The sequence below is a fragment of the Schistocerca cancellata genome, chromosome 2, assembly GCF_023864275.1.
Source record: "Schistocerca cancellata isolate TAMUIC-IGC-003103 chromosome 2, iqSchCanc2.1, whole genome shotgun sequence".
NCBI lineage: Eukaryota > Metazoa > Arthropoda > Insecta > Orthoptera > Acrididae > Schistocerca > Schistocerca cancellata.
In genome coordinates, this window is record NC_064627.1 from 1,118,086,806 (window position 1) to 1,118,112,798 (window position 25,993).

Below are 25,993 nucleotides of genomic sequence, written 5' to 3' on the forward strand. Positions count from 1 at the left end.
AGCTGAGTCACAGTAGATTAAGGAATGTAAATATGCTTTTGTAACTAGCTGTCAGATTTCATGAATGTGTGTTTTACTAGTCATTGCCGATGTACTTAGACGCTGTTTTCAGTTTCAGGCTAGTACATGCGTGTGATGATGGACAGTGTTGAGTTATCCACTGTGATAGTATTGAGGGACTCCTTGAGATTACTCGGGAGTGAGTTTTTCCTAAAGAATTCAGTGAAACGGACGTCCTGGAAATGCCGTTACACAGGCGAGTGAGATCAAGCGTGCCGCACAGGCGGGCGCAACAATAGTGGCGAGGCGGAGCCGCTGTCGGCTCTTGTGCCGCTGTCGGCATTCTTTGTACTTGCGAGTACGGAAGGCGGAGTTGTTTTTCTTCCGGACAGCTGATGTGAAAGAATTTTGCTTTCAATATTTATGTTTTTTTTTGATCAGCTGAATATTATTTTCTTGTTTAGCGTTAAGTGCACACTCATGACGAGAATACTAATTATGAAAGTTTATATAAAATACGTATTCTATGTAATTAATTATTAATTTGCGTATTTTGATATACCTTTTATCTGTGACCATGTAATCTGATTAATTTTGTAAATAGTATTCCATTTCTTGATACTGCAAGGAATTTTGATTTTTAGAATAGCTAAACCATTTTCTATGTTTTCTATGAATTTTAATATGTTGTCAGCCTGTTTTATTTTGTGCAAGATGACAGAGTGGAATAAGATTAGGAGTGTCTCCACTTAATTATTATCGTCTAAAACAATTGGTTTACGGTTAATTAGACGAATGCTAAATTTTGTTGATGTTTTGAGCATATGCATTTCCGCTGTTTCTTTTTTGGGACATTTTCTGAGTCTGTTTAGGTTACACGAACATTCTCAGACAATGTGGGGCACGTGTAACGCCGGAAATGCATATCCTCCTATTTCCATCTATTGTACTATAAATTTGTTTTCCTTATTTTTGTTACCTGAATATATGACATTTCTGTGTCTTTACATATTGTATTTGTTTTACTATTTGTATATATATATATATATATATATATATATATTTATGCATTTATGTCGATGTATAATTGGTTTGTTTCGTAAATATTATTTGTATTTTTACGCTGGGTCTTGCCTAGGGAAAACTGCTATCGAACGATTACATCGATAGGTCGTGTGGAGAACCAAAGTGTTGAGGATCTTTGGTAGTGTTAACTCTGTCGCGTGGAGCGCGGGCAGAGGGGGAGTCTGGCTGGAGTAGCGAGTGGAGCAGGTGTGTTGTGTGAAGCTCCCGCGAGTTGCCGCGCTTTCGGGGTTTGGCAGCATGTAATTGCGCTCGACTTGCGATGATAGTTTCTGACATGGTGTCGCGGACGGGAAGCATTAGCTGGCGCACATCAAGAGCCCGTTTCGTCTGGTGACCGGGTCGAGAAGGAGGCGCGCCAACATCCAGCTTCTGCAACAGCGACGGCCGACAATGAGTGACTGTCGCCACCTCCTCGATCGACGGCTTCAAACCTTCAATCAACCAACAAGGAAGACTGGAAGCACGTAAAGTTTTAGAACTGTATGGCAGACCACAGCTTTTAAAATTGTTCCATTTGCCTCGCAAAATTACAGCAACTTAGCATGAACCTTTGTTGCTCATTGTCCCAGTTGCATTACCAAGCAGGGTTCCTTCCTTTTCCGGAATGAACCCGAGTGTCGTTGAAATTCAAACGCCCGCATCATTTTATTTCACTGCTTTAATTTCAAAGTTCAGTTAAGGTATTCATAGCTGGCTACAGTATTTAGATTGCACAAGCACAAATTAAGAGTGCGAGTTTTGTTACCGTATTTTAGTTACCTGTGACTGCAGCTTAGCTTGGTACATACTAAATTTTACTACTGTTAATTGTTCAGAATCATTTAATTCAAGTTCAAAGTTAAATCCCTTATTTCTAAATTGCTTAGATTCAAGTAGCTTTTGAAATGATTGTTGAGGTAGTCCAAGACTAACCGTATTTTACTGAATTTCGATGTGCTTCAGAAAGAAAGCTTACTATTAACTTCAGTCACTAAATTAACTTTCGATTTTCCTGTTTTATTAATTCTTTTGCTAAATTAAGTCAGAGTGTAGCGAAATTTATTACTTCTGACAAACTTTCAGTTTTCACACTACACTTGTCAACCTTCAGTTGCCACGCTTCTAGTGCTAATTATATGTGTAATAATCTTTCTTTCAGTTACTATAATAATTGTCCTTAGGACTGGCGACCGTAATTTCCCCCAAATCTCAAATATCTAATTACCGCTAGTTGATTGTTAACGTAACAGCCACACATTTACTCTCTTTATTAACTTTACCCCTTTCTCAAAATTAATTTCCACCAGTTTCATTAGCATTTTTCCTTTCATTTAGATGTAACCCTTTCCTCCCTCTTTACCGACAAATTAACCTTGGTGACGATTGCTTTTCCCAAATTTCCATTAGGTACACGCGGTTTAATTTTTCACTGTCATTAAGGTCGATAAGTGAGGGGGAGGCAACAATGTCAGTGGCAATTTGAGGCTTAATTAAAACACATTGGTACCATTTATAATCAAAGAACCCATTCTTCTTCTCAGATGTAATTTTTATACTAAATAACTTCGATCTTCATTCGCTTTCAATGCCTTGTTCATCTCTACATATCTCTTCCATAGCAAGCTATTTGGTTTTCACATTTTTGGAGCGGGTAATACGGACCAAGACAAGAAAAAATGTCCAGTAAACATGGTCTCTAAAATGCACATTTTAAGAGTTAAGAACACTTGTTCAGCTTCGTTACTGTGAGACATATCACTTGTACTGAACAAGTGCCCATAGCTCTTAAGATGTGCATTTTAGAGCCACGTTTAGTAGACTTTTTTTTCTTGTTCTGCTCCATAGTACCGCCTCTGAAAGTCGTCTACCCTACAATCAATATATTTATTTTACTATCAGAGGTATTAGAACGATTTTCCACTTACAAATTTCGACTCGTTCGTTTCCGGACAATGATGTCTTGCCTAAAATGAATACATTTACCCTCCTCCGTCACCCATGGAAATTTGTTACATCATCACGGGATCACCCTGAATGTCGCGGAGAAATGGTCCTGTTACTGGAAAACTATCGCCTGACGGTGTGAGTGAAAAACGTTGTTAACTGCAATTCCCCTATTTTTTAAAGAAGAGGCCGCATGCTTCGTGTAGCCAAAACGTTGTAGCTATAAGAATGTTAAATATTTGCAGAGTTCTAACAAATTAGTGTAACATAAAGTCGAACCTCGAATGTTCTGATCATCATTACTATTTTTTCATATGATTTTCATTTGAACGGAAGCATAAATATCTAAGACTTTGTGAGAGCTGTTCAAAGCACTAGGAAACTTTCCCAAAATGTAATCGACTGTAAATATTTCACTGCTGTAGACCAAAAATTTCTAGTTACAGGGCGCTACTGCGTGGCGGGTCCCGGCGGAGGTTCGAGTCCTCCCTCGGGCATGGGTGTGTGCGTTTGTCCTTAGGATAGATTAGGTTAAGTAGTGTGTAAGCTTAGGGACTGATGACCATAGCAGTTAAGTCCCATAAGATTTCACACACATTTGAACATTTTTACAGGGCGTTATTTCCTACCATTTGATACAGATGTAGAGAGGAACAAAGGAGCATTCCACATACATCACCCAGGCGACTGGATTCCAGTCGTTGCCTGCGCCAAGGACGACGGTTTCTTTGTCTGCAAAGCGGAACCAGAGGATTCATCGACCTTAGCACACTAGACCAAGGGTTGCACAGAGTCTCACTCAAAATAACTGAGTATTCTGGCTACAGATTTCATCTGAGTACCCTGCTACAACTGAGGGGGAAGAAAAAGTCACAACATCCTGCACAGTGGGTTTGTCAAAATATTGCAAAGAAGCCAATAGGTACTGCGAAATGAAATCTGTCGCCAGATAACATTTCTATTTTCCATATCTTGTTTGATAAATTTCTGCGAATTAAAAATGCCAAGAAGAAACTCTTACGTGCAATGTCGCAAATGAGAAACGGAATTGCTAAGAGAAACTAGTAAGTGAATAGCGGATTTCAACGTGTGTCTGGCAAAACTCATTGAGTGAAGACAGAAAATGGAATTCTGACCGTAGGTCTTTAGTACAGTTGCAGCACGAATAGTCTTAAATTTTTCTGTATCTCCTGGTGCTGCTCCTGAAGATTTGTATTGCAATAAACATAACGTATTTTGGTCTGTGTTGTTGTACTTTCTCAAAATAAGCTTCCTACTTCTACAACAACTAACACAGCACACAGCAGCACAACTTAGTAACTGACCAGATAAAATGTTGTTCATCCAGGAATATTAAAAGAAATGATCTTATTTTTTCCAGAGATAACATAAGAAATTGATATGATCTTATTTTTCCATAGATAATTGAAGAAATTGTGTAATTTCTGTTCCAAAATTACTTAGAACAGCGGTTTTGCTTCATATACACTGCCTGCAGCAAGAAATCCTAAATAGGTGAGCATAACACAATTTTTTTTATCTCTAAAAATTTGCTTTTTGTTAGTGATAACGTTGTCCGTGTGAATAATTCAGTTATGCATCATTATGCACAATACTGTTAGTAATGCCGTTTACTCGATGGCCTGTTTCGTTTAGTTCTCCAACGATGCTCTGCCGTGCTATGTCTTACATACTGCGATAGCAATACTCAGCACGATTATGGTCGTATAACTGAGGACCGTTTTCCATTATTTCACAAAACTTTACGTTAAACTCTTTATCTTTTCGCATTTTGATACTTCAGATGAATGAAATCACAAGCGCGCCACTTTAACTCCTTCGCCACGCGTCGCTTCGGTGCGCCACTCGTGCCTACAAAAGATCGCGGCGAGGACCGCGGAGCGATGTTTCTCCACCACGCCACTACCTCTGCGTGCATTGTCTCATTTGTTAATATACAGGTGGCCTGACACAGCTCCTCATTCCCATCGAGTGTCAGCACCATGCCACTTAAGCGTGAATTGGGACTAATAGGGCCGTTGCTGTTGATGTTGTACGTTAACTACTTAGCGGGGAGTATTAATTGGGAATTCTGGCTTTTTGCAGATTATGCAATTATATAAGACAAGATTCTATCAGATAAAACATACGGTATTACCCAGTTACTCTTATCAGTCTAGTGTAAGGTCATGCAGCAAAAAAAGAAGAAGCAAGAAAAATTAAGACACGTTCATAGGATCTGTCGACCTGGGAAAGTGTGCAAGGTGTTTGAAATATTGAGAAAATTGGGTGAGCTGTAGGGAAAGACGGGTAATGTACAGTATGTTCAGTAACCAAGAGGGAACTATAAGAGTGAAAGACGAAGAACGAAGGATGTAAGACAGGGATGCAGGCTTTCGCCTCTAACGTTGGGCCTATACATCGAAGAAGCAATAACGAAAATGAAAAAAAGGTTCAAGAAGGGAATTAAAATTCAAGGTGAAAGGATATCAATAATACGATTCGCTGACAACATTGCTATTCTCGGTGAGAGTGAAGAAGAAGTATAGGCTCTGTTGAATGGAATGAACAATCTAATGAATACGGAATATGGACTGAGATAAATCGAAGAAAGACGAAAGTAATCAGAAGTAGCAGAAAAAAGAACAGTGAGAAAGTGATCATCAGAGTTGGTGATCACGAACTAAATGCAGTTAGGTAATTCTGTTGTCTAGACAGCAAAATAACCCAACAGGGACGAAGCAAGGAGGACATAAAAAGCAAACTAGCACAGGCCGAAAATGCATTGCTGGCCAAGAAGAATCTACTAGAATCAAACATAGGCCTGAATGTGAGGAAGAAATTTCCAGCACAGCGTTGTATGATAGTGAAACATGGACCGTTAGAAAAGCGGAACAGAAGAAAATCGAAGCATTTGAGATCTGGTGTTACAGACGAAGGTCGAAAATCAGATGGACTAATAAGATAAGGAATGAGGAGGCTCTCCGCAGAATCGACGAGGACAATAATGTGTGGAAAGTACAGACAAGATGAAGGGACAGGATGATAGGGCATGCGTTAAGACGTCAGGGAACAATTTTCATGTTACTAGAGGGGGCTGTAGAGGATGAGATTGGATTGGATTGGATTGGATTGTTTGGGGGAAGAGACCAAACAGCGAGGTCATCGGTCTCATCGGATTAGGGAAGGACGGGGAAGGAAGTCGGCCGTGCCCTTTCAAAGGATCCATCCCGGCATTTGCCTGAAGCGATTTAGGGAAATCACGGAAAACCTAAATCAGGATGGCCGGACGCGGGATTGAACCGTCGTCCTCCCGAATGCGAGGGGATAAGACACAGACTGGAATACATCCAGCAAATAATTCAGGACGTAGGTTGCAACTGCTACTCTGAGATGAAAAGGTCGGTAGTGGAGAGGATTCTGTGGCCAGTCACATCAATCCAGTCAGAAGACCGATGACTAAAAAAAAGCATGTACGAGGATTCAAATATTTTACTACACCAGCTCCAGGATTATTTCTGTCCAGGAAGATTTGGTGTCGCCTACGCAGGACACGAACATTCCACAACAGCTAAGGCTACCTGACACATATGGGTATAGTAGATTAACCTTAATAGCAGAATGGATCACGGTCCACACCATCCTACAGTGCTCCAAGAAGAGATGCCCTGAGAAGCGGAATTTTATTTCTTAGCCAATTGTAGTAACTAGGAGTTCGCGCAGCAGGTGTCACTAGAGACCAGGGCGCCGCGGCCGTTTGTGATGTGGAGTTGTTACGTCAGCTAGGCTGGACCCACCTGCCTTGCCGTGCGCCTGCCGCAGCTCGTCGAGCGCCTTGGCGCTGCACAGCGGCGTCTCCACCTCGTACGTGTTGTTGAAGAGGCTGTAGTCCACCTCGTACTCGCCCGTCTCCTTCTTGAAGGTGACCAGCGGCTCGAAGCGGTGGCCCCACAGGATCTCGCTGGGCAGGTACGACGACCGCGCCTGCGTCGTCATCCCCGTCGACTCGATCACGCCTGCACCACACAGTTACCACAAACGTCAACAAACTGTGCTCCTCCCGTACACCATGTACGTACGTATACCACCACCATACAACTGATCAACCTGCCATTGCTTCTAAAGACGGAACGTAAGACAAAGCATTTGTCTATATAGGTTGGTGAAAAAGAACTCTATAACAACTTCAGGGTATGGTAGAGAACGTGGAATCGATCAAAATTTTTTGCGATAACCACAGGACGGACTTTTACCGGACTGGAACAACGACGATAGACTGTCAGCCAATCGGCGACTAGCGTGAAACTATCTTGCGTCAGTTAATATCTGTTATGCTAACGAAGTATTTAAATTGGCTGAAGATAACTGTCTCAGTTGAACCGACAAAACTAGGCAAACTTTAAATTTCTATCCCTAGTTGGTTAAGTTGGTCTCGAATTTTACATGTTTTCTGGGTAGAGGTTCGATATTAAATCAGCTACCGTAACATCATCAATTTATTAAGAAGATAAACTGCACTCTAGAAACAGCACTGCAAGAAATGATAAGACGGGGCGTGAGTCGTGCTTGGGTAGCTCAGTTGGTAGAGCACTTACCCGCGAAAACCAAAGGTCCCGAGTTCGAGTCTCGGTCCGGCACACAGTTTTAATCTGCCAGTAAGTTTCATATCAGCGCACACTCCGCTGCAGAGTGAAAATCTCATTCTGCAAAAAATAGTCAATATGTGTTACTATAACGTGCAGTATTACCAATAATGAAGTATATACGCCACGTGATTTAGTTTTTGATAAGCTACAGAATGAGTCAACTTTTATTCTAACAGAAGCACAAAAGGGCAACAACCACAGCATAAAAACGCAGCAACTCTGACAGAAAAAAACGCGCTGATAGACTCGCACGAACACTTTCGCTTGTTGGACTAATTTCTGCACACTCATCATTGACTGGCTATTACACTATTGGCCTAGCTCCACCACGATACTTTTCCACCTATGGTTATTTGTAAATTTTGCTTGATTCTATTTTCCATGTCCTGCTGTAGCTGTATGAGGTCGTTTCTCTCCACCGCGTATTTTCCTTACTGTTCTCATTTCATTTGTCGTACCGCAGAATGATCTGCACTATCTGATCAAAAGTATCGAGACACCTATTTGTGGACACATTATGGGATGTATATACCCTTAACCTTTATTGTGGCTTGATCTCTTCTGAGGACACATACAATGACGTGTATGAATGTCTGGAGGAACAGGAGACCATTCTTCCTCAAAAGCCCAACTAGAGAAGGCAATGATGTTGAACGTCGAGATCTGGAGCGAACTCGTCCCCAAGGTGCTCCACTGGGTTCAGGTTGGGAGTCTGGGCATGCCAGTCCATTTCAGGAATGTTATTGTCCACAAATTGGTGCCTCACAGGTGCTGCTTTATGTTAGGACCAATTGCCATGCTGATACAATGAGTCAGGCTCTTCGAAATATTCGCCCACCTGACGCAGAACACAACAGTGTAAAAACTGTTTACATACTTCTGCATTTAGCGTTTTCTTGAGCGCAGTAAGGGGATCACACCGTAACCACAAGGAACACCCCCTTACCTTAACCACCTCCTCCGTATTTCACTATTGGCACTACTCCTGATGGCACGTAACGTTCTCTAGACATTCGCCAGAACCAAACCCTTCCATCGGACTGCCAGACTATCACTCAAGATAATACACTACCTCAAGCGTCACTGACCACTGACTAGAGGTTCAAAATGGTTCAAATGGCTCTGAGCACTATGGGACTCAACTTCTGAGGTCATTAGTCCCCTAGAACTTAGAACTAGTTAAATCTAACTAACCTAAGGACATCACACACATCCATGCCCGAGGCAGGATTCGAACCTGCGACCGTAGCGGCCTCGCGGTTCCAGACTGCAGCGCCTATAACCGCACGGCCACTTCGGCCGGCACTGACTAGAGGAATGTGTGGCTTATGAGGAGCTGCCCGACCACCGTACACCAGTCTTTTGATCTCCCTATGCACAGTGTTGGTCTAGCTGAAGCGCAGGTAGCACTTTGGAACTCACGGGTGATTTATTCCGCTGGTTTCATGCGATTTTATACAGCCAACCTCCACAGAGATTGACGGTGGTTTGTTCCTTCGCGTTTCCAATTCACAATCGTATCACAAACTGTCGACTTCGGAAGGTTTCGAAGGGTCGAAATGTCCCTCATGGATTTGTTACTCGTGTGACATCCAATAACTAGTCCACGTTAGAAGTGACTGACCTCTCCCAAGCATGCAAAGCTGTTGCTGCCTGTCTACTGAGAACACTCTGCGCCTCCGTCCCCAGTGACATTTACTGGTCAAATCCGCATTACATAGGGGTGCCCGTACATTTTTGATCAGACAGTATAGTACTCCAGGCGTACATTATCCCATCCACACCTCTATGGACTGATAGATGCATCAGTACTAGCAGTAGCCATTTCGAACATGCCATGTCAGGAAGAGTTTCATGTGGAATGGTGGTTCGTTCTGTTCCTATGCTTACTTCTTTTATTGTTTCTTCGCAGGAAAGGTTGACTTAACCTCTTTACGAAAAAAAAGATGGTTTAGTGGAACATGTACTATGTCGTACAGGAACAGTTTATTTGGCATGAGCAGGAACAGCCGAGGGGAAAATTTTAGTGCAAGGTAAAGATTACAAAATATAACTATCGATGATGTTTTGTTTATTACGCAAAGAACAATGGGATGGGAAGCGATGAAAGACAGCAAAATATCAAACAAAAGACTGACTTCTGAATCTGCGTATCCACTGCACTCTCTTCCTTTTTTATGCAATCCTCTTTCAAAACACAAATGTAAATATATTGTACAAACCTACTCGTAACAGACACATCTGAGACATCACCCACAGTTCGGTGAAGACAATCGCGACCTACGTCTTCCAATACCTTTCTCAGGACAGCAGTGCACATGCGATATCTAATCTTTTTTTCTATTTGCCTCTCAGAAGTCTCACAGAAATGGTTTTTTTTTAGATACTAATACTGCTATAAATATCCTACAGTCTTTGATATGCACTTAAGCACCAAAAGACCATTGAAAACGTTTTCCGTGCGGTTAAAGGCGCTGCAGTCTGGCACCGCAAGACCGCTACGGTCGCAGGTTCGAATCCTGCCTCGGGCATGGATGTTTGTGATGCTCTTAGGTTAGTTAGGTTTAACTAGTTCTAAGTTCTAGGGGACTAATGACCTCAGCAGTTGAGTCCCATAGTGCTCAGAGCCATTTGAACCATTTTTTGAAAACGTTTTCAGCGTTACAAGACGATTCGGCTGGTGCGGCCTGCAGTCTCTGTCTGATTGGCAAGATAACAGAGGCCGCTGTCTGTCCGCTATTTTCAGAGCGGCGGCACCTGCAGAAGTAGGGCGGGGAGGGGGTTCGGATTCAGAAGCGCCGTGTCGCGAAGTGTGCGTCTGCGCAATGACGTAGTTTGATCACAGGAAACGCAATGCGCTCACTCATGCTGCGCCAGGCTGCTGCGAGGCGTCACATGCCGATGCCCATTCACATTACCTGAAGGTCAACACTTTTGGTTCAGTCAGCTCATTCCCTGGCAATCGCTCCCACTTACCGTGACTTGGAATGAGGTCCACTATAAACTACCACATCTTAAATCGTAACTGTTTTTGGAGTTGTTTTGCTATTCTGCAGTGCAGAATTATTGGCACGTTTCTACACTCCTGGAAATGGAAAAAAGAACACACTGACACCGGTGTGTCAGACCCACCATACTTGCTCCGGACACTGCGAGAGGGCTGTACAAGCAATGATCACACGCACGGCACAGCGGACACACCAGGAACCGCGGTGTTGGCCGTCGAATGGCGCTAGCTGCGCAGCATTTGTGCACCGCCGCCGTCAGTGTCAGCCTGTTTGCCGTGGCATACGGAGATCATTCGCAGTCTTTAACACTGGTAGCATGCCGCGACAGCGTGGACGTGAACCGTATGTGCAGTTGACGGACTTTGAGCGAGGGCGTATAGTGGGCATGCGGGAGGCCGGGTGGACGTACCGCTGAATTGCTCAACACGTGGGGCGTGAGGTCTCCACAGTACATCGATGTTGTCGCCAGTGGTCGGCGGAAGGTGCACGTGCCCGTCAACCTGGGACCGGACCGCAGCGACGCACGGATGCACGCCAAGACCGTAGGATCCTACGCAGTGCCGTAGGGGACCGCACCGCCACTTCCCAGCAAATTAAGGACACTGTTGCTCCTGGGGTATCGGCGAGGACCATTCGCAACCGTCTCCATGAAGCTGGGCTACGGTCCCGCACACCGTTAGGCCGTCTTCCGCTCACGCCCCAACATCGTGCAGCCCGCGTCCAGTGGTGTCGCGACAGGCGTGAATGGAGGGACGAATGGAGACGTGTCGTCTTCAGCGATGAGAGTCGCTTCTGCCTTGGTGCCAATGATGGTCGTATGCGTGTTTGGCGCCGTGCAGGTGAGCGCCACAATCAGGACTGCATACGACCGAGGCACACAGGGCCAACACCCGGCATTATGGTGCGGGGAGCGATCTCCTACACTGGCCGTACACCACTGGTGATCGTCGAGGGGACACTGAATAGTGCACGGTACATCCAAACCGTCATCGAACCCATCGTTCTACCATTCCTAAACCGGCAAGGGAACTTGCTGTTACAACAGGACAATGCACGTCCGTATGTATCCCGTGCCACCCAACGTGCTGTAGAAGGTGTAAGTCAACTACCCTGGCCAGCAAGATCTCCGGATGTGTCCCCCATTGAGCATGTTTGGGACTGGATGAAGCGTCGTCTCACGCGGTCTGCACGTCCAGCACGAACGCTGGTCCAACTGAGGCGCCAGGTGGAAATGGCATGGCAAGCCGTTCCACAGGACTACATCCAGCATCTCTACGATCGTCTCCATGGGAGAATAGCAGCCTGCATTGCTGCGAAAGGTGGATATACAGTGTACTAGTGCCGACACTGTGCATGCTCTGTTGCCTGTGTCTATGTGCCTATGGTTCTGTCAGTGTGATCATGTGATGTATCTGACCCCAGGAATGTGTCAATAAAGTTTCCCCTTCCTGGGACAATGAATTCACGGTGTTCTTATTTCAATTTCCAGGAGTGTATTACGAAATTGAAGCAAGAATTCTTCTCTATTTAGCGATCTTCACTATCCAGTAGCTGCGAAAGCTGTTATGATGACTAACGAATCCCCGCGAATTTGAATGACTGGAGGCCAGTGCTAAATAGAAACATACAAATCTCTTCTTTGCATATACAGCAGGTTTGTCAGCGAAGTCGATAAGGAGCTGACTGCATGGTCTGGGCTACAACGACTAAAGTAGTTGGAAGTCGTTGGTAAAAAATAATATATTGTACTTAGTGACCGAGCGGTTCTAGGCGCTACAGTCTGGAACCGCGCGACTGCTACGGTCGCAGGTTCGAATCCTGCATCGGGCATGGATGTGTGTGATGTCCTTGGGTTAGTTAGGTTTAAGTAGTTCTAAGTTCTAGGGGACTGATGACCTTAGAAGTTAAGTCCCATAGTGCGAAGAGCCATTTGAACCATTTTTTTGTACTTAACTGGTGGTGCAGGAGTCTTTATAGTCACGATGAATATAATTACAAAGAGAGAGCTATAGCGGCATCACATTGGCCATACTTTAACTAAACGCCCTGTTAGAGGTTGCTTCCTATCAGCTGAAGGCTATACTGCTTTCCCGCTTGACGTCCCGACCAAGAGTGGCCGAGCGCACGCTAGAGACTTGTTGCGAGGCGCGGAGCGGCGCTGGCGGGCCTAGTCTCGACTCGCGGGTTCAGCGATACTAGTGTGGACCGCGGTCGATAACTGCAACCCCTAACGAGTGTGGTATCGATCGTTGTCACGAAAAGTTCTCTTCCAACACGACAACGCTTGCCCCCACGGCTGCCATCCCTCCAATAGGGTTCGAGGCACTTACTGTCACATTCACCGTATTCTTCAGACTTGGCTCCTTCTGATTACCACCTATTCGGGGCTATGAAGGAACCCCTGTGCGCACATAATTTCGCAAACCTCCTGGAACAGCAAACAGCTGTCCTGGAGGGGATGCGTAAACTCCAGGAAAAGTGAATCGAGGAGGGCCTATAGAAGTCAAAGGGGCCAGGTCGAGAGAATACGATGGTGTGTCAGGAAGTACAGGGCTATTACAAATGATTGAAGCGATTTCATAAATTCACTGTAGCTCCATTCATTGACATATGGTCACGACACACTACAGATACGTAGAAAAACTCATAAAGTTTTGTTCGGCTGAAGCCGCACTTCAGGTTTCTGCCGCCAGAGCGCTCGAGAGCGCAGTGAGACAAATTGACGACAGCAGCCGAGAAAGCGTATGTCGTGCTTGAAATGCACTCACATCAGTCAATCATAACAGTGCAACGACACTTCAGGACGAAGTTCAACAAAGATCCACCAACTGCTAACTCCATTCGGCGATGGTATGCGCAGTTTAAAGCTTCTGGATGCCTCTGTAAGGGGAAATCAACGGGTCGGCCTGCAGTGAGCGAAGAAACGGTTGAACGCGTGCGGGCAAGTTTCACGCGTAGCCCGCGGAAGTCGACGCATAAAGCAAGCAGGGAGCTAAACGTACCACAGCCGACGGTTTGGAAAATCTTATGGAAAAGGCTGAAGCAGAAGCATTTCTTAATCAGGAGATTGGAAAACCGATGGATCGGTCGTGGTGGAGATCATGATCAAGAATTCATGTCATGGCCTCCACGCTCTCCCGACTTAACCCCATGCGATTTCTTTCTGTGGGGTTATGTGAAAGATTCAGTGTTTAAAACCTCCTCTACCAAGAAACGTGCCAGAACTGCGAGCTCGAATCAACGATGTTTTCGAACTCGTTGATGAGGACATGCTGCGCCGAGTGTGGGAGGAACTTGATTATCGGCTTGATGTCCGCCCCGAATCACTAAAGGGGCACATATCGAACATTTGTGAATGCCTAAAAAAACTTTTTGAGTTTTTGTATGTGTGTGCAAAGCATTGTAAAAATATCTCAAATAATAAAGTTATTGTAGAGCTGTGAAATCGCTTCAGTCATTTGTAATAACCCTGTATACAGAACTCGATTTCAGCGATGGCAGCTGTGCTATTCCGGCTCGAATGGGGCCGTGCGCTGTCGTGCTGCAGGAGCACTTTTCGTGATGGTGCACACTCTCTACACACTGCCACCAATCGACTGTGAATATCTGCAGTGTTTACACCTTCTTTCCATAGAAACCACGTCGACCAGCGCTGTCTTGATGCCCAGCCATTGCGTTCGGTCACGTAATGACAGCGTTTAGAAAAATGGGCTGTATTGTGTAGGGATTACACTTGTACCGATTGTCCTGCCAGTATGGTTAGACCACAGTACTACATACTTGCAACTGAGTCAAATCGTGCACCATCAATGATGAGAAAAAATAAAGTGCAAATCAATATGGAACGCCGCTGGTATAATGATGGTGGAGCCTACAAGAACATGCTCAATAAATCTTGAAAGAGAAGTGGAAGGAAAAGGTCATGCAGCAAGACTCAGAACCCGTCTGTTGGAAATGATCAAGCATAATGAAGGTTTCTCGGGTCTCCAGCCGGGTGGTAGCGTTGATATATCGCGACGTTTTGGGAAGTGTCATACTACCCATCTTCTGACGAAGTGTCGCGATTCGCGGAGAGCGGGGTGTTTTTATACGCGCGTTCTCCCCCCTCCACTAGTCCTCGGTAGGCTGCGGTGGTCCGGCCGCGGGCGCCCAGTGGTGGGGGTAGCGGCCGACCCCGGCGGCCGCGTTCGGTTCTCGGTGTGGGCATTCTGTCCGCGTCTGCGGCGGAGGATGTTGGCGGGCGCGCTCCAGACGGATTGCCGCTATCGCAGGGCTCCACGCTGCGCTTGGTTGGTATCTTTCATCCCTGTTGTCCAGGTTGTCGTGAATCCTTATTTCTAGGGATTCTTTGATAATACTTTCCAAGAAGCCAGATGCTCCGCACAGCACCTTCGTGTTTTCGAAGTTGAAGGTGTGTTCTTTCTTTATGCTGTGTTCTGCTATGGCTGATTTTTCTGTGTGTCCTATTCGCACACAGCGTTTAGATATACAACACTGAGTTTGTTCAGTGTACTGTTTTCCTCATTCATATGCGATGATATATGAGGGCAGTAATGCAACACTTTTTTTTCTCGGCCAATTTTGGTCGAAAAACCCGGAAATTTCTTGTGGAATATTTTCAAACATTCCCGCTTCGTCTCGTATAGTTTCATTGACTTCCGACAGGTGGCAGCGCTGTACGGAGCTGTTAAAATGGCGTCTGCAACGGATGTGCGTTGCAAACAACGGGCAGTGATCGAGTTTCTTTTGGCGGAAAACCAGGGCATCTCAGATATTCATAGGCGCTTGCAGAATGTCTACGGTGATCTGGCAGTGGACAAAAGCACGGTGAGTCGTTGGGCAAAGCGTGTGTCATCATCGCCTCAAGGTCAAGCAAGACTGTCTGATCTCCAGCGTGCGGGCCGGCCGTGCACAGCTGTGACTCCTGCAATGGCGGAGCGTGCGAACACACTCGTGCTACTCTTCAGAAATTGAAGAAACGACTTCAGCGTGTTCGTAGGCACAAAAATCTGAACGAACTTCTCCTTCTTCATGACAACGCAAGACCTCACACAAGTCTTCGCACCCGAGAAGAACTCACAAAACTTCAGTGGACTGTTCTTCCTCATGCACCCTACAGCCCCGATCCCGCACCGTCGGATTTCCATATGTTTGGCCCAATGAAGGACGCAATCCGTGGGAGGCACTACGCGGATGATGAAGAAGTTATTGATGCAGTACGATGTTGGCTCCGACATCGACCAGTGGAATGGTACCGTGCAGGCATACAGGCCCTCATTTCAAGGTGGCGTAAGGCCGTAGCATTGAATGGAGATTACGTTGAAAAATAGTGTTGTGTAGCTAAAAGATTGGGGAATAACCTGGTGTATTTCAATGCTGAATAAAACAACCCCTGTTTCAGAAAAAAAATGTGTTGCATTACTTATTGAACTGCCCTCGTATATTCCTGGCATGTTAACCTTCAGCGGGTCTTAGGCGGAACCTAGGAGCTCCCTCGTCTTCGGTGGTGGGCGGAGAACGGTTTTAGTATTGTGTTGGCCGGGAAGACGTGCAATTTTGGCCAAGAGCGGACCCACGTACGGAAGGAACGCGGGTCGTTTGTCTTCCTCTTCTGGGGTTGTCATTGCTTCTTTCTTCCTTTTTAGCGCCCTGTTGATCTGCGTTTCGCTGTAGCCATTTTGGTGGAAGATCTCCCTCCGGTGTTGCAGCTCGGATAGTAGGCTGTCTCTGTCACAGATGGCGCGCGCCTTGTGTACCAGGTTGGTCAACACTGTCTGTCTTTGTGCTGAATGGTGGCAGCTTGTTGCATGAAGGTATGGGTCCGTGCGTGTCTTCTTCGTACGCACTGTATGGCCTAGTGAACCATCTGTCTTCCTCTTAGTATGTCAAGGAAGGGGAGCCATCCATTTTGTTCCACTTCCATCGTAAATTTGACATTCGGGTGGATGCTGTTGAGGTGCTCGAGAAACTCATCTAGCGCCTTTCAGCCACGCCCCAACACGACAAAAGTGTCATTACACAGCGAAGGAAGTGCTTTGGGTTCTGTCTACCGGTTTGAAGGACCAGCCTGTCGAAATGTTCCATATAGAGGTTTGCAATCGCCGGAGACAGTGGGGAACACATGGCCACACCGCCAATCTTCTCGAAGAATTCCCCGTTGCACCGAAAGTAGGAGGTTGCAGTGCGTGTTCGAAAAGACTGACTGTTTGTGGTTCAAAGTATTGAGCTAAAAGTGTCAAGGAGTCTTGAAGGGGTACTGTCGTGAAGAGCGACGTCACGTCGAAGCTCACGAGTTGGTCTTCCCTTTGTAATCGCTTGTCCCCGAATACTTTTACGAATTCGGTTGAGTTTCTCACATGGTGTCTGCAGTGTCCCACAAGGGGTTTGAGCAACGTCGTAGTCCGTTGCTGTGAGAGTTGACGGCTTCCAAATCGGTCTCAGAGGCACCCCTTCCTTATGGATATTGGGGAGTCCATAAAGGCGTGGTATCGCTGGCGTTCTTTATTGGCTCAGGTAAGCCATATTTCTTGAGCAGAGCTATCGTCCTTCTAGTCATCGTCGAGGCTGGGTCCTTCTTCAGCCTCTTTGTAGGCCTCGTCCTGTAGCAGCAGGTTTATTTTCTGCCGGTACTCGTAGGTGCTTAATAGCACTGCTGCATTCCTATTGTCCGCTGGTAGGATCGCTATATCAGGGTCGTGTCTAAGGGACCGGAGAGCTCTTCCGCAGTTATGTTACGAGGTGCATTCAAGTTCTAAGGCCTCCGATTTTTTTTTCCTAATTAACTACTCACCAGAAATCGACGAAACTGGCGTTAGTTCTCGATGTAATCGCCCTGCAGACGTACACATTTTTCACAACGCTGACGCCATGATTCCATGGCAGCGGCGAAGGCTTCTTTATGAGTCTGTTTTGACCACTGGGAAATCGCTGAGGCAATAGCAGCACGGCTGGTGAATGTGCGGCCACGGAGATTGTCTTTCATTGTTGGAAAAAGCCAAAAGTCACTAGGAGTCAAGTCAGGTGAGTAGGGAGCATGAGGAATGACTTCAAAGTTGTTATCACGAAGAAACTGTTGCGTAACGTTAGCTCGATGTGCGGGTGCGTTGTCTTGGTGAAACAGCACACGCGCAGCCCTTCCCGGACGTTTTTGTTGCAGTGCAGGAAGGAATTTGTTCTTCAAACCATTTTCGTAGGATGCACCTGTTACCGTAATGCCCTTTGGAACGCAATGGGTAAGGATTACGCCCTCGCTGTCCCAGAACATGGACACCATCATTTTTTCAGCACTGGCGGTTACCCGAAATTTTTTTGGTGGCGGTGAATCTGTGTGCTTCCATTGAGCTGACTGGCGCTTTGTTTCTGGATTGAAAAATGGCATCCACGTCTCATCCATTGTCACAACCGACGAAAAGAAAGTCCCATTCATTCTGTCGTTGCGCGTCAACATTGCTTGGCAACATGCCACACAGGCAGCCATGTGGTCGTCCATCAGTATTCGTGGCACCCACCTGGATGACACTTTTCGCATTTGCAGGTCGTCATGCAGGATTGTGTCCACAGAACCCACAGAAATGCCAACTCTGGAGGCGATCTGTTCAACAGTCATTCGGCGATCCCCCAAAACAATTCTCTCCACTTTCTCGATCATGTCGTCAGACCGGCTTGTGCGAGCACGAGGTTGTTTCGGTTTGTTGTCACACGATGTTCTGCCTTCATTAAACTGTCGCACCCACGAACGCACTTTCGACACATCCATAACTCCATCACCACATGTCTCCTACAACTGTCGATGAATTTCAATTGGTTTCACACCACGCAAATTCAGAAAACGAATGATTGCACGCTGTTCAAGTAAGGAAAACATCGCCATTTTAAGTATTTAAAACAGTTCTCATTCTCGCCACTGGCGGTAAAATTCCATTTGCCGTCCGGTGCTGCCATCTCTGGGACATATTGACAATGAACGCGGCCTCATTTTAAAACAATGCGCATGTTTCTATCTCTTTCCAGTCTGGAGAAAAAAAAATCGGAGGCCTTAGAATTTGAATGCACCTCATATTTTTAGGTACTTGAGATCTGTCCATTATTCTTCAGGTTTTACATCTGATTTCCTCTGCTTCCTCTTTTGGAAGCTCTCGTATTTCTTTTCCCACGCCGCTGATAATGTCCCGTTTCGGGGTCGATCTGGGGACGGGGGCGAAATTCGGTCCTTTTTTGAGGACCGCGATTGTGGCGGCGTCCAGTTCTTTTCTGGTCAAATTAACCACGGCTCTGGTGTCATTCACCTACTTGTCCGTCATCTGAGTACCGGCTGGTCTGCCGAATTTGCCGAGCTGTTTAGATGTAGAGCCCCGTACCTGCACCTCGCTGTTGGAATGTGTGCTGCCAGTCGGCCCATTCCCACAGATAGGCTGGTAATGTCCCTGCCAGTTGTAGGAGGGTGCACGCATTCCTGTCAAGCTCCTTCCGAGTGAAATGAATGCGCTGCCCCACTAACGCCAAGCCTTCTAGTCGTAGTATCCGGTCGATCTTCTTCAATTTTACTGGCTGTCGAATTACCGCAAACTTTGGTAAGATGTTCTCGTCTCCCCTCGACAGCGTTGTAGGAAAGCCAGTGTGCTGAGAAATTTCGCTTTCCTGGTGCGTTCCTTCTGCAACCGTTTGAAGCTGCAGACTATCTTCTCCCTGTAGAGGTGTCGTATATGTGACTGTAGGCTTTCCCAGCGTATACTGCTGATGAAGGTTTCTCGGGTCTCCAGCCGTACGGTAGCGTTGATACACCGTGACGTTTGGGGAAGAGTCATACTACCTATCTTCTGGCGAAGTGTCGCTCTCCGCGAATCTCGACATTTCGCCAGAAGATGGGTAGTATGACTCTTCCCCGAAACGTCGCGGTATATCAACGCTACCATCCGGCTGGAGACTCGAGAAAGCTTCATCTGCAGTATATGCCGGGGATGCCTACAGTCACATATGATCAAGCATGATATCACTACTAGAGTAAGAACAATGGATGATGTACTCTGTGACAGGTTATACATGTACAGAACGTTCATTAACAGTGTGTGGGAAACTAGAGCCGTACAATAATGATATCAGAATGATCAGTTTCGATTCATAATATTTGTAATTTTTTCTATCCTCGTACAGTGAGTTATGTGAATGACGTTAATATTGTAGACAATAATATGAGACGCAGTCAAACGAAAACCGAACACCGGACACAAAGGGACCGTGGAATGGTTCCATCCGAAAGTAACCACCATATGTGTTGACAATTGTCCCAACTGTTTCGTAGAGCACGGTCAGCCTCTGATGGATTCGCAACCACACCCCTACTCCTGCATTTCCTCGTCCAGGCATGTCTTCCTTCAAGTCGCCAAAGATGCGAAAATCACGCAGAGAAAGATCCGGGCCGCAAGGAGGATGTTGCCGTGTTTCCCAACCAAATCAATGAATCCCATCCTTCGTCAAATTGGCAGTGTGGGAACCGGCGTTACCGTGCGACTGAATGATACCGTCCGATAGCATTCCTGATTTTAATGAACGTTGTGTCGCAGTTTCTGCAAACCGTCATGCTAGCGCTGAGTATGGATTGTGGTTCCACACTCGAGGACCTCAATAAGCAGAGGGACCCTGAGGTCGAAGTAGGTCATCATGGCCTTAGATGGCGCCACCATTTCGAGCCCGACATGGGAAACATCCCACATCTCCCCAGGGCAAAGAAACCAAACCTGTTAAAATAAGCTTTCGCCGAGCTCCTCGATAAAGACCGCCTGCACACAGCCAATAAGGTGAAGGCTAGGCTTCCACGATTGGATTAGGAAATACTGCTACATCCCCCGGATTGTTCACAGTGCGATTTTTGTGGTGTCACCGCCAGACACACTTGCTAGGTGGTAGCTTTAAATCGGCCGCGGTCCATTAGTACATGTCGGACCCGCGTGTCGCCACTGTCAGTAATTGCAGACCGAGCGCCACCACACGGCAGGTCTAGAGAGACGTACTAGGACTCGGCCCCAGTTGTACGACGACGTTGCTAGCGACTACACTGACGAAGCCTTTCTCACATTTGCCGAGAGATAGTTAGAATAGCCTTCAGCTAAGTCCATGGCTACGACCTAGCAAGGCGCCATTAACCATATCTAGAGAGAGTCTCGCTTGTATCATCAAGAATGCTGTATACACATGATGGATTAAAGATAAGTATTACCGCAGCTACGTACTTTTCTTTATAGCATTCATTAAGTATCTTGTTTCAGACCTCACGCCAGCCGGCGTGTGTGTACGCGTGCATTTCGGCTACTTCCGAGTGGCGTGGCTGTCTTGCTACGCCACAACAACTTTTATGCCTTTGGCGATCTGAAGAAACACACGTTTGGATGTCGGTTTCAGGCGGACGAGAAGGTGGATGAGTGGGTGAGGTTGTGGGTCCGTCAGTGGCCGAACGGTTTCTACGAAACTCAAGTTGAGAGTCTCGTCTCCCAGTGGTATGGTGGTTACTTTTCAATGGAACGATTCCACGGCCCCGTTGTCGCGAGTGAGCGATTTTCATCTGACTGCCCCTTATACAGTGAGATGCAAAAGTCATGGGATACCTCCCACTACAGTGTCGGACATCCTTTTTAAACGGCTTAGTGCAGCATCTCGACGAGGCATGGACTGAACAAGTCGATGCAGTCCCCTGCAGAAATGTTGAGCGCCGGGCGGTGTGTTCTAAGCGCTTCAGTTGGAACCGCGTGTTCGCTACGGTCGCAGGTTTGAATCCTGCCTCGGGCATGGATGTGTGTGATGTCCTTAGGTTAGTTAGGTTTAAGTAGTTCTAAGTTCTAGGGGACTGATGACCTCAGATGTTAAGTCGCATAGTGCTCAGAGCCATTTGAACCATTTTTAGAAATGTTGAGCCACGCTGCCTCTAAACCTGTCCATAAATGAGAATATTTTGCCAGTGCAGGCAAGGTTTCCTGGAGGAACTGTCCTCTCGACTATGCCCCATAAATGTTAGGTGAGATTCATGTTGAGCGATTTGGGTGGGCAAATCAGTTCCTCGAACTGTCCAAAACTTTCTTCAAGCCAATCGCGAATCATTGTGGCCTGTGACATGACGCATTGTCAGCCATAAAAATTCTATCAATGTTTGGGAACATGAAGTTCATGAGTGGGCGCAGATGATCTCCACGTAACCAAACATAACCATTTACAGCCAATGGACGGTGCAGTTGAACCGAAGGACCCAGCCCATTCCATGTAAACACAGCCCACACCATTTTGGAGCGACCAGTAGCTTGCACTATGCCATCTTGACAACTTGGGTGCGTCGCTTCGTGTGGTCTGCACCACACTCGAACCGTACCATCAGCTATTGACTGCTGAAATTGGGACTCATCTCACCAGGCCACGGTTTTACAGTCGTCTAGGGTCCAACCGATGTGGTCACGAGCCCAGGAGAGTCTCTGCAGGCGGTGTCGTGCTGATAGCAAAGGCAATCTCGACGGTCGTCTGCAGCTACTTCTCATTAACCTCAAACTGCGCCGCTCTGTTCTAACGGATTCGTCCTTCGTATGTCCCACATTACTTTGTGCCGTTATATCACGGAGTGGTGCTTGTCTTTTAGTAGTGACAACCCTGGAAACCCAGAATCTACTCTGTAGGAATCAACATGGATTCCGGAAACAGCGATCGTATGAGACCCAACTCGCTTTATTTGTTCATGAGACCCACAAAATATTAGATACAGGCTCCCAGGTAGATGCTATTTTCCTTGACGTCCGGAAGGCGTTCGACACAGTTCCGCACTGTCGCCTGATAAACGAAGTAAGAGCCTACGGAATATCAGACCAGCTGTGTGGCTGGATTGAAGAGTTTTTAGCAAACAGAACACAGCATGTTGTTACCAATGGAGAGACGTCTACAGACTTTAAAGTAACATCTGGCGTGCCACAGGGGAGTGTTATGGGACCATTGCTTTTCACAATATATATAAACGACCTAGTAGATAGTGTCGGAAGTTCCATGCGGCTTTTCGCGGATCATGCTGTAGTATACAGGGAAGTTGCAGCATTAGAAAACTGCAGCGAAATGCAGGAATATCTGCAGCGGACAGGCACTTGCTGCAGGGAGTGGCAACTGACCTTTAACATAGACAAATGTAATGTATTACGAATACATAGAAAGAAGGATCCTTTATTGTATGATTATATGATAGGGGAACAAACACTGGTAGCAGTTACTTCTGTAAAATATCTGGGAGTATGCGTGCGGAACGATTTGAAGTGGAATGATCATATAAAATTAATTGTTGGTAAGGCGGGTACCAGGTTGAGATTGATTGGGAGAGTCCTTAGAAAACGTAGTCCATCAACAAAGGAGGTGGTTTACAAAACACTCGTTCGACCTATACTTGAGTATTGCTCATCAGTGTGGGATCCGTACCAGATCGGATTGACGGAGGAGATAGAGAAGATCCAAAGAAGAGCGGCGCGTTTAGTCACAGGGTTATTTGGTAACCGTGATAGCGTTACGGAGATGTTTAACAAACTCAAGTGGCAGACTCTGCAAGAGAGGAGCTCTGCATCGCGGTGTAGCTTGCTCGCCAGGTTTCGAGAGGGTGCGTTTCTGGATGAGGTATCGAATATATTGCTTCCCCCTACTTATACCTCCCGAGGAGATCACGAATGTAAAATTAGAGAGATTCGAGCGCGCACGGAGGCTTTCCGGCAGTCGTTCTTCCCGCGAACCATACGCGACTGGAACAGAAAGGGGAGGTAATGACAGTAGCACGTAAAGTGCCTTCCGCCACACACCGTTGGGTGGCTTGCGGAGTATAGATGTAGATGTAGATGTAGAACGGTACACAAGCCCCGCTACATTCGGTCGTTAAGTGAAGACCGTCGGCCACTGTATTTTCCGTCGTGAGAGGTAGTGCTTGAAATTTTATATTCTCGGCACACTCTTCATTTGGAAATATTGAAATCCCTAAGGATTTCCGAAATGGAATGTTCCAAGCGTCTTGCTCCATTCAGCGTTCAAAGTCTGTTAATACGTGACTTGAGGTCGTAAACGCGTTGGAAACCTTTTCATACGAATCACCTGAGTACAAATGACACCTCCGCCAATGCCCCACCCTTTTATATCTTGTCTACGCGATATTAGCGCCAACTGTACATGCGCATATCGCTGTCTCGTGACTTTTGTCATTTGAATGTACACTACTGGCCATTAAAATTGCTACACCACGAAGATGATGTGCTACAAACGCGAAATTTAACCGTCAGGAAGAAGATGCTGTGATATGCAAATGATTAGCTTTTCAGAGCATTCACACGAGGTTGGCGCCGGTGGCGGCACCTACAACGTGCTGACATGAGGAAAGTTTCCAACCGATTTCTCATACACAAACAGCAGTTGACCGGCGTTGACTGGTGAAACGTTGTTGAGATGCCTCGTGTAAGGAGAAGAAATGCGTACCATCTCGTTTCCGACTTTGATAAAGGTCCGATTGTAACCTATTGCGATTGCGGTTAATCATATCGCGACATTGCTGCTCGCGTTGGTCGAGATCCAATGACTGTTAGCGGAATATGGAATCGGTCGGTTCCGGAGGGTAATACGGAACGCCGTTCTTGATCCCAACGGCCTCGTATCACTGGCAGTCGAGATGACAGGCATCTTATCCGCATGGCTGTAACGGATCGTGCAGCCACGTCTCGATCCCTGAGTCAACAGATGGGGACGTTTGCAAGACAACAACCATCTGCACGAATAGATCGACGACGTTTCCAGCAGCACGGACTATCAGCTCGGACACCACGGCTGCGGTTACCCTTGATGCTGCAGAACAGACAGGAGCGCCTGCGATAGTGTACTCAACGACGAACCTGGGTGCACGAATGGCAAAACGTCATTTTTTCGGATGAATCCAGGTTCTATTTACAGAATCATGATGGTCACGTATGTTTGGTGACTTCGCGGTGAACGCACATTGGAAGCGTGTATTCGTCGTCGCCATACTGGCGTATCACCCGGCGTGACGATATGGGGTACCATTGATTACACGTCTCGGTCACCTCTTGTTCGTATTGACGACACTTTGAACAGTGGACGTTACATTTCACATGTGTTACGGCCCGTGGCTCTACCATTCATTCGATCCCTGCGAAACCCTAGATTTCAGCAGGATAATGCACGACCGCATGTTGCAGGTCCTGTACGGGCCTTTCTGGATACAGACAATGTTCGACTGCTGCCCTGGCGAGCACATTCTCCAGATCTCTCACCAATTGAAAACGTCTGGTCAATGGTGGCCGAGCAACTGTCTCGTCACAATACGCCAGTCACTACTCTTGATGAACAGTGGTATCGTGTTGAAGCTGCACGGGCAGCTGTACCTGTACACGCCATCCAAGCTCTGTTTGACTCAATGCCCAGGCGTATCAAGGCCGTTATTACGACCAGAGGTGGTTGTTCTGGGTACTGATTTCTCAGGATCTATGCACCCAAATTGCGTGAAAATGTAATCACATTTCAGTTCTAGTATAATATATTTGTCCAATGAATACCAGTTTTTCATCTGCATTTGTTCTTGGTGTAGCAATTTTAATGGCGAGTAGTGTAATTGATAGTGAAGTTGATGACGCACAACGTCACACAACAACTGTAGTTGAGTTCCCTTAGCTAGCAGTCTTTTCCTTGTTAGCGGGCGTCAGCGATGAACACGGCTGATGCCGCGAGCCGACCATTTGAGCAGAGGTCACATGGCGCTCGCTTGTTTTCCTGGTAAGAGCATGTGGTGTGCCGTGCCGGTCCAAGACACTGGGGGGGTCGCAGCGAGACACGGGACCGCCTCGGCCGGCCGCGGTGCCACAGGGGCTCCCAGGGGGGGGGGGGGGGACGAGACGGCGCGACAGGTGGGGAGCACACCGCACTGCCGCGACGCAAATAGGTGGCGGCGAGCCGAGCCGCGCCGCGCTCGAGCGGTCGCATTGCGCAAGGGTGCGCGCCGCACTGGGCACGCAGAGGCAAGGACGCGTGGGCGCAGCAGGTAGGCCGTCTTCTTGTTTTCTCCTTGGTGGCGGTACCTTCATCACACTGAGGTGACAAAAGTCGTTGGCTAGCGATATGCACAAATTCAAATGCCGGTATTATCGGGTACGCAAGGTATAAAGGGGCAGTGTATTGGCGGAGGTACTCAGATGATTCAAGTGAAAGGTTCCCGACTTGACGACGGCAGCCCGCATCTCGTGGTCGTGCGGTAGCGTTCTCGCTTCCTACGCCCGGGATCCCGGGTTCGATTCCCGGCGGAGTCAGGGATTTTCTCTGCTTCGTGATGGC

General features: G+C 46.7%; 1 protein-coding gene across 5 annotated transcripts in view; it reads right to left on the reverse strand.

The window, feature by feature from the left end:
* LOC126163160 (inward rectifier potassium channel 4-like) overlaps positions 1-25,993 on the reverse strand; it is a 717,192-nt gene that overhangs the window by 341,950 nt on the left and 349,249 nt on the right. For all 5 annotated transcript variants that reach the window (XM_049920096.1, XM_049920094.1, XM_049920098.1 and 2 more), the window contains exon 5: positions 6,807-7,025. In XM_049920096.1, the coding sequence (XP_049776053.1) occupies positions 6,807-7,025 (219 nt within the window). The remainder of the gene's footprint in view (positions 1-6,806; positions 7,026-25,993) is intronic.